Raw genomic sequence first — 9,465 nt, 5'->3', positions numbered from 1 at the left:
CTTGGAACTTACAATGCAACAAGTGCAGTAAATATCCCTCAACTTCTCAACTGTTGACCGTAGGATTAACACTATTCGATAGCGATGCTATTGCAACAGAAGAGAAGTTTCCGATCAAATAACAGACCAATCATATCCGACTGTCATCAACGACCTGTTATTTTAGTCTTCATCACCCAATACGACTTGCCATCGACGCGTTGCTTGCCTCCTCCACTTCCTACTACATCCATCACAAACAATTCCTCTCTTTAGTCAAAAGATTTCAGAGAGAGAAGTATAGAGAGCAACGTGTAGGGAATTCTGTATAGCGAAGAGACTGGTTATAATGAAGGGCGTGAATTCGGCGGCCATGCAAGCAGAACAACTTAAACTTGATGGTAACCTCTATTTCATGAAGAACAGATTCGGTGCTGCAATCGATGCTTATACGGAGGTATTTTTTCAAGATTTTATCTCTTGTGAAGTTGGATTTGTTTCATGATCATAGTGTTTGACAAAATGCCTGTTTGGTTCGCTTTCGCTTTTTCAAAATTTCAGGCAATCACGTTGTGCCCTAATGTTGCGATTTATTGGACCAATCGTGCTTTATGCCATCGCAAGCGCAAGTACGTATGATCGGAACCTTTTGTTTCTACTAAGCTTTCTTTTATGTCATTAGGGTTTTGTTTCTTGCTTCGTTGCTTAGAAAGACTTGGAAATTAGAGTGAATCAGTCAACCCTAGTCGTTTTCAACCAAAAATTGAATCGGATGCTGTTATGATAACCACAGTAACATATATTTTTTCAAATGTAGTAGTCAAGATTTACAGTTATCAGTTTTCAAGTTGAACTGTTGGAAGCATATGCCCACTTTAGCATCAAAAGTCAAAAATCACCTTTTTCTTTTGGAACTTAATTGTTTTGATCTTGTGTTTCATGTTTTGCCTATGTTTTCTTTGTAGTGATTGGACAAGAGTTGAGGAAGACTGTCGAAAGGCTGTTCAACTTAATCATAATTCTGTCAAGGTCTCGATCATACTCTCTCTTTTAAATTCAATATTGATTTGTTTCATTTGTTTCTCCATTTGCACTAATCACACCACTAAGTTTGTAGGATTGAAAGACATACAGTTCTTGTATGTACTAATACATAGTTAGCAGAGTAGTCGTTGTTTAATCATCTTACACATGGCTTAAGGAAACCATTTCCTTAAAAGAAAATTGTAAATTTCGTTATTTACTACGTGAAACTTTTGATAATACAGTGATATATGAACTTATTTACTTACTATAATAAGTTAATAACACTAAGTCACTAACCAACACTTCCTTGTATATTTGGGTGGCTAACAACTAACTATAATAAGGTGAATTGCAGGGTCATTACATGCTAGGGCTTGCATTAATGCAGAGAAAAAAATACGCAGAAGGAATAAAAGCTTTGGAAAGGGTATATAATTATAAACTATAAAGTTCACCTGATGATTATAATTTTTAAAAAGAAAAAGAAGTAAATGTTTTATATCTATATATAATTTCCCACATTATGATATATGCAGTCTTTGGATCTTGGAAGAGGAGCAAACCCTCATAGTTACATGGTGGAGGAGATATGGCAAGAGCTAGCAAGAGCAAAATACCAAGAATGGGAACATGATTCCACGCAAAGATCATGGGATTTGCAAAATCTGAAGTATGTTATTATATATTCAGAATTTTTTTTTCTATAAAACGATATTTGATTCTGTTTGTTTGTGGTATAGAGAATGTTGTGAGATAGCTCTTGTAGAAAAATATTCACTCGATGTGACTCAAGTGGAAGGATTCACAGATGAAATCACAGATTCGGCTTCACAACAATTACAAGCTCTCAATTCAGTTTTCTCCAAAGCTTCAGAACCCGACACACCAAAGGAGGTTAAACATATATATACTTTTATTTTCTTATTATTCATTATAAAATAAAATATGTATTTGTTTTTTTTTTTTTAGATAATTACATAAACGTATGTATGTATGTAATTTCAGATACCAGACTACCTATGCTGCAGAATCACACTTGATATTTTCCGTGACCCTGTCATTGCCCCAAGCGGTGTTACATACGAGAGAGCAGTCATTCTCGATCACCTCAACAAGGTTTATTTTATATTTTATATTTTATAATTCTCAAGTCTTTATATATATATTTTTTTTGTGTGTTTGTTACATATATATGAATATGATATGGCAGGTGGGAATGTTTGATCCGATAACACGTCAACCTCTTCGGCCATCTCAATTGGTTCAGAACTTAGCAGTAAAAGAAGCTGTTGGAGCATTTTTGGAAACACATGGTTGGGCTTACAGAATGGACTGAAATATACTTTTTTTTTTTTTTTTTTTTCTGCTCAATTTGTACAGTCAATTGTAGATGTTTTTTTTGGTATGCTAAATTCGGTTGGTTATCATGATTGATTCTATTGAACATTGGTAGAAATATCAAATATGGAAGTTAACACGCTATGGGGGTATATTAGTAATTTAACTAATCAACTTTGCTAGTTACTACAATTAGTTTGTTGGATGGTTAGTGGAATGTACTACAGGTTACTATAGTGATGTAATCTGCCCTAATGAGAATCAGAAGTTTTTTCTCTCTTTCATTTTCTTCAAACAAGTTAATATGGTATCGGAGTGTTCTTTGTTCATCAATGCTGATTTCATCATCAAAATAGTTTTAATTTGATCTGCGAATCAATTTCAAATGGCAACTTCTTCAAATTCCATTTCTGTAAATTCAAAATCTATTGATTCAAATTCATATAGCAATCTGTTTTATCTCCACGATTATGATGGACCTGGCTTAGTGTTGATTCAAATTCATATAATTAGGCAACATGGAGCAGATCTATGCGTATTGCTTTATCAGTCAACAGCATCCTTGATTGTATTGAATGATCAATTCCACAACCAAAATATACTGATCAAATTAGTTTAAGATCTTGGATCAGGAACAATAATATCGTTATCTCATGGATCCTTAATTCAGTTCAAAATATCAATGGTATACTAGGGTGAGATTACCTAATCATACTCTTATCCAAGTTCACTATAAAGGGGATATACAACTTACTAAATTTTGTTTCTTAAGGATGTACTTTATGTACCTCAGTTTGAACTGAATTTGATATAGTTAAGTTTTACCATAATTATGCGTTGATTAAACAAAATTTCCCCAAGAAGATGATTGGCATGGGTGAAGTTCATGAAGGACTGTATTTTTTGGATGCGTCATGTTCAAATATACAAGTTAATGTTGTAGTTCCACTTCAACAATCGGATTTTCGTTTTAGGCATCATTCGAATGAAAAGATTAAGATAGTAGTGATCTTTTTATTAACAACAAAGAGGAAAAATGAACCGGTTGTTTGGTATGTCTATTATCTAAGTAGAAAAGACTTCCTTTTGTGTCTATGAATATTTCTATGAATAATGTTGAAAATAAGCCCTTTAATATACTTCATTGTGATGTATGGGAGCTTTACCAAGTTACTTTATACCAAGCCTAATGGAAAAACATCAATGTTTATGTAATGTCCCAAATTACAAAATAAAATTTTCAAAATTTTGAAATAGAATAAATATCGATTTTTATAAAGTTACATTCGAGTCAAACCATTTGTTCATAAACCATAATTCAAAATCAGAGTTAGAAGGAAAACAATGCAGGATCTCGAATCATAAAACTATTTATGTGTGTATACAGTTTTGTCTTCATAATCTGATATATACCTGAAAAACATGTGAACCCATGTAGGGTTTTCAATAATCACCGTGTCTTTGGAGAGATATGTATTGAATATATTATAATGAAAAATACAACAAAGTTTCCTACAATATAGTATACACAAAATCAATACTAAAAACTATGATCTTAAAGAGAGTTGATGATGATATGGAAGAAAGATTGGATCGAGACTTGATAGAGAGTTGATGATGATATGGAAGAAAGATAAAAAATATAATGTGGTTTGAAAATTCCAACATTGGATCGAGTCACCATGGGATGACTAGATGAACGGGGAGGTTGTATGGGCTATGGAGCAGCCTCCTCGGGTGCGTCTTGATCAGTAGGAGACATTGAGTATGGTGGTGGTACCAAATCATGAGGATAAAGATCACTTGGAGTGATATGGATCAATGATGGGGCGGTGGATGTATCTGTAGTTGAGGAGGGTGAAGCAGGCTGAGGGATAGGTACCAGATAGTCATCACAGTAAGGCGTTAAGAGAATCTTAGCAGATGGAATTTTAGATTTTTGTGATATGAAAAAGGAAAAATATCCTCATTAAAACTGAGCATGTTGAGTGGTGTAAATTCATCATGTAGAGAGATCAAGACACCGATAACCCTTATACTGAGTGCAGTAACCAATAAAGATGCATTTGACACTTCTGGAGCTAGTTTGTGAGAAGAATAATCATGAAGATAAGGAAAAACACAACAACCAAAGGTACGAAAGTTTCCATAATTTGGTTGTGATGAAAATACGAGCTCATATGGAGACTTATTGCCAAGTAGTTTAGTTGGTAAACGATTTATGATGTAAGTGTCGGAGCTAAAAGCATTTACCCGTAGTGTAGCCGAAACATGACCATGAAACATCATAGCTAAACCAGTTTTAGCAACAGTACTCGGTGGTTCACGAAGGTGATATAATTAACGACGACAACTGGACATGAGGCGGAGATAAGGGTGGTGTAAGTTTAGGGTTAGGGTTTTGGGTTGAATGAGAGACAAGGGAAGGGGAGGTGACAAGTTTTAGACCTGCCTCCACCTTCAAACTTCATTCCATTTTGACACTTTCGGCCCCCCATTCCCCCTTCTTTTTCAAATTAAGTCCCTACTTTACCAAACATCCCCAAGCTTAAAAAATCTATTCATAACTAGTCCAACAAGTACAATTTAACCCCCCCGATTTCCAGAATTTATAATATTTAACTCCTTACGCTAACACTCTAATTGTTTATTACGGATTTAGGGCCAACATAAAATAAATATAAATATATAAATATATAAAAGATACATCTCGAGGTTTTAGGGCTTATTATTTATTTTTTTACTTATTTTATTATATTTTAAATAGAATGTTACACTTTTCAATCACATGATCATGTTAGTATATCTTATATTCGTTCGACACAATCTTATAAGTGACTATATATATATATATATATATATATATATATATATATATATATATATATATATATATATATATGTTGGGGTCTCCCCTGCCTCCATAAATGACTCTTTTGGAGAGCCAATCTTACGCTCCACACACACACACACACACACACACATATATATATATATATATATATATATATATATATATATATATATATATATATATATATGGTGTCAAAGCTGGCGTCCCGTACCCCTGTAGCTCAACACATTTGTGTCTATTTATTTTATGTTTTGTAGCTTCACCTGTTTAGCATTAGCCTCAATTTTAAATGCTAATAGAATGAAATTTGAACCAAGAGCTAAAGCCTAGTGTTCATTGGTTATCGACTTGGTATGAAAGCATACAAGTTGTTAGATTTGTTAAATAGATACATTTTTATGTCAAGGGATGTTATTTTTCTTGAAAATGTTTTCCCATTCATTCATTTCTCACAAAAAATTCTTGATGATCCATTTCTCATGTTGGTACTTCCAAGATGTTTTGATTCTATACATGAAGATGTCATTCCTACTGCATATTCAAATTTAACCCAACCTTCACATTTACATGATCATGTTAGTGTATCCACTATTGGTGTGATGCGATCTTATAAGTGACTATATATATGTTAGGGTCTCCTCTGTCTCCATAAGAGATGTTTTGGAGAGACAATCGTCTGTTCCACATATATTTACATGATATTAGAGACGATGTCTAGCACCCTTGTGGCTCAGCACATCCATGTCTATCCTCATAAAGCCTCTTTCTCAAAGAGGGAGTGTTAGTGTATCCCACATTAGTGTGACATGGTCTTATAAGTGACTATATATATTGGAGCCTCCCCTCTCTCCATAAGGGATTTTTTTGGAGAGACAATCTTGGGCTCGACATATATTTACATATCATACCACATTCTCTCAACATAATACAATAAGGACACAAAGAACTCGACATAAGTTGTCATATTTGCAAGGTTATCACTGTAATTTGGCTACAACATCTTCTTCAATAGGAACATATTATAGATATCCTTTATTTGATGTTATTTCATATGATAACTTGATTTCTAAACGTCGTGCTTACACTATTTGTTTGTCCACTCAAGATGAACCAAGAAGTATCATGAGGGTGAAAAAGTGCTCGAATGATGTCAAGCAATGTATGAAGAATTACAAGCACTAGAATTAAAAAACACATGGAATGTTATCCCTCTCCCAAGAACAGACTCGCCGAGTCCGAAGCAATATTCAACAGACTCGCCGAGTTGTTCTTCCAACTCGTCGAGTCCATGCCCACCTTCATCCAACTCGCCGAATGCACCCATGGAACTCGTCGAGTCTCTATAGTTCTCATTCCATACAAAGGCTTTCCAAGCCATGCAGGGGCTCCAATCCCTAGATCTACCCTTCTACAAGCCATTCCTCACGTAAAGTGGAAAAATTCACGTGAACTCCAGAATCTATGAGCCCAAAGTGCTCTAGGGCTAGCCTTTTAGGACAAAGGGCTTCACTAACAACTCAAGAACTGAAGCTTTATAACATTCTAGGCCATTATGAGTCTAGATCTGGAGTAGCAACCCCAGATCCAACTCCAAATCCGAGATAGGTCTCAAAACTCCCAAAACAACCACCAAGGATGAACCACAAGGGAAATAACTTAAGGTAAGAGCTCCTTACCTCAGAGATGTGCACAATTCTGATGTAGATCCCAGATCTTTACAAGCCTCTTGATGCTAACTCCCAATTCTCAAGCTCCTTTCACAGTTTCCTCTTCTAAGCCCCAATCTTTCCAACAATGAAGCCTCACACGAAATTAGGGTTTTCTGGAACTGAAAGGGAAGGTAAAGAGGCTGAGGGTAGCTATAATGTGCTTTATATATGGCATAAACCCCGGATTAGGGTTTTTCTCCCTTCAGCACCAACTCGCCGAGTCCAGCTGCCGACTCACCGAGTTGGTCACTTAACACACATCCAGAATCGTGACCCGACTCGCCGAGTCGACCTTCCTTATTTACACTTAAAACACTGAACTTGCACTTCTGAACTCGGGGTGTTACACGATCAACAGGAAGGAGTTGGCTTTCTTGATAGATATTCCCCGGTTGTGAAATTGGTCACAGTCAAACCGCTTCTTGCTTTAGTTGCTAAAATCAGTTGACCTTTGATACAACTCGATTGTAACAATGCCTTTTTGAACATGGACTTAGATGAAGAGGTATACATACAACTTCCTCAATGATACTCATAACTCATTGTAATAATCATTCTAATAACCATTTGGTTTGCAAATTGCAAAACTCATTATATGGTTTATGCCAGGCTTCTCTACATTGTTACTCAAAGTTTTCAAGGTTTATAATAACTTTGGGATTTACACAGTCAAAAGCAGAAAAAATGCTTTTCTACAAAGGAATGGGTTCATCCTATGTTGCCTTACTTATCTATGTTGATGACATAGTCATCACATGTGCTTCCACGAAAGACATACACCATGTTAAAGAGGCTTTGAAGTTAATTGAAGACATTAGTCTCATGGTTTATAATAACTTTGGGATTTACACAGTCAAAAGCAGAAAAAATGCTTTTCTACAAAGGAATGGGTTCATCCTATGTTGCCTTACTTATCTATGTTGATGACATAGTCATCACATGTGCTTCCACGAAAGACATATACCATGTTAAAGAGGCTTTGAAGTTAATTGAAGACATTAGTCTCATGGCAACTAAACCAACATAAAAACCTATCGATCACAAATATAAGTGTTCTAATTTTGAAGGTAAACTATTAGTAGATCAATCTCAATATAGAATGCTCATTAGAATATTATTCTATTTGACTATCAATTGACCACATATTTCTTATGTTGTTCAATGTTTAAGCTAATATCTTAATCAACCTTAATATCATCATATGCATGCTACCACACATTTTCTTTGTTATTTGAAATCAAATCTGGGTGGTTGTATTTTATTTTTTCAACAACGCCTTCATTACAAGTTAGAGCCTTTAGTGATGTTGATAGGGAAAGATTGAAACAACATTAAGATATGTTGCATGTTTTTTTGTTTTTCTAGGAGATTACCTCATTTCATGGAGATCCAAAAAACAGTATATCATTCCTCGATCATCTACAAAACTTTAATATAGAGCTATATAGTTGTTGTCACTTGTGAACTCATGTGGCTAAGACTTAAGACACATACTAATAGATTTTGGTATTAAACAAGTTGAAACAAATCTTATTTTTTATGATAATAAATCCGCCATCCAACTTGCTTCAAACCCCACTTTTGATGAAATGACAAAACATGTTGAAATTGGTTGTAATTTTATTCGTGATAAGATCATTGATAAGACCATCAAGTTGCTACCTATCATAACGAAGTTCCGGTTGGCTGATAAATTTACCAAACTTTCGCCAAGATCCAAGTTGTTTCCTTTGATGTCCAAGATGGCCTTAAAAACAATCTTTTTGTGACCATCTTGAGGGGCATAATGGAGGTATATTAGTAATTTAACAAATTAACTTTGCTAGTTACGAAAATTAGTTTTTTAGATGGTTAGCATAATGTACATGTTAACAAAGATGGCATAGCCTAATCTTGTTTATAATGATGTAATCTGCTCTAATGAGAATCATTAACTTTTTCTCTCCTCTTTCATTATCTTCAAACAAGTTAAAACACACTGTGAACACCTATAAATATAATCATCCCCGATGGCCCATTAAAATGAAATTAGATCTTTCGTCTATAATTAATACAACTAAAATAAACATCGACTTAACAAAGATGAACCTATGATTACTACTCACTGCACTAGTCACTACATGCAACCACTTTTTAGACAAGAAAATACCAACATAAATACAAGTCAACATAACTCCATAACTCGCTTAGCAAAAATTGGACAACCTATATATAAATCTATCATCAAATGCTCACTTAACATTAAGAAGTCATATATTTTAAAGCAAAACATATAACGTATGAGGCCCATTTTGCATTGTGACATGTATCATACATCAGTTAAGTCACTTAGTGCATATATCCAATGACCAATGCCTTGTGACTTGTATCAATTAAACACGAATTAAGCGCATGTATATACTATAATATTCTTGGATAGAGGAATTTATTGGGGAAATGGGTTATCTGTTTAAGTTTGTATTAGTTTAATGTTTAGGCGCCATAACCCAATGTAGATTCTTGATAAGTAGCAGTTCCCAAGTAGTTTTTTGGGTGTTTTGGTTATAGATTTTGAGTATT

At 34.5% G+C, this 9,465-nt stretch overlaps 1 protein-coding gene across 1 annotated transcript; it reads left to right on the top strand.

Annotated features, from left to right (window-relative positions):
• Positions 1-211: 211 nt before the first annotated feature.
• LOC145018602 (E3 ubiquitin-protein ligase CHIP-like) lies at positions 212-2,487 on the top strand. The gene is made up of 8 exons (XM_078976479.1): positions 212-436; positions 541-608; positions 945-1,008; positions 1,361-1,432; positions 1,542-1,675; positions 1,746-1,899; positions 2,011-2,121; positions 2,216-2,487. The coding sequence occupies exons 1-8, from the start codon at positions 329-331 to the stop codon at positions 2,339-2,341; spliced, it is 837 nt and encodes a 278-aa protein (XP_078832605.1). The 5' UTR covers positions 212-328; the 3' UTR covers positions 2,342-2,487.
• The last annotated feature ends 6,978 nt before the right edge of the window (positions 2,488-9,465 follow it).

The sequence above is a fragment of the Lactuca saligna genome, chromosome 9 (genome assembly GCF_052625555.1).
Source record: "Lactuca saligna cultivar CGN05327 chromosome 9, ASM5262555v1, whole genome shotgun sequence".
Lineage (NCBI taxonomy): Eukaryota > Viridiplantae > Streptophyta > Magnoliopsida > Asterales > Asteraceae > Lactuca > Lactuca saligna.
Note: the sequence above shows the minus strand (reverse complement) of the source record. Positions and strands in the feature narration are given on the sequence as shown.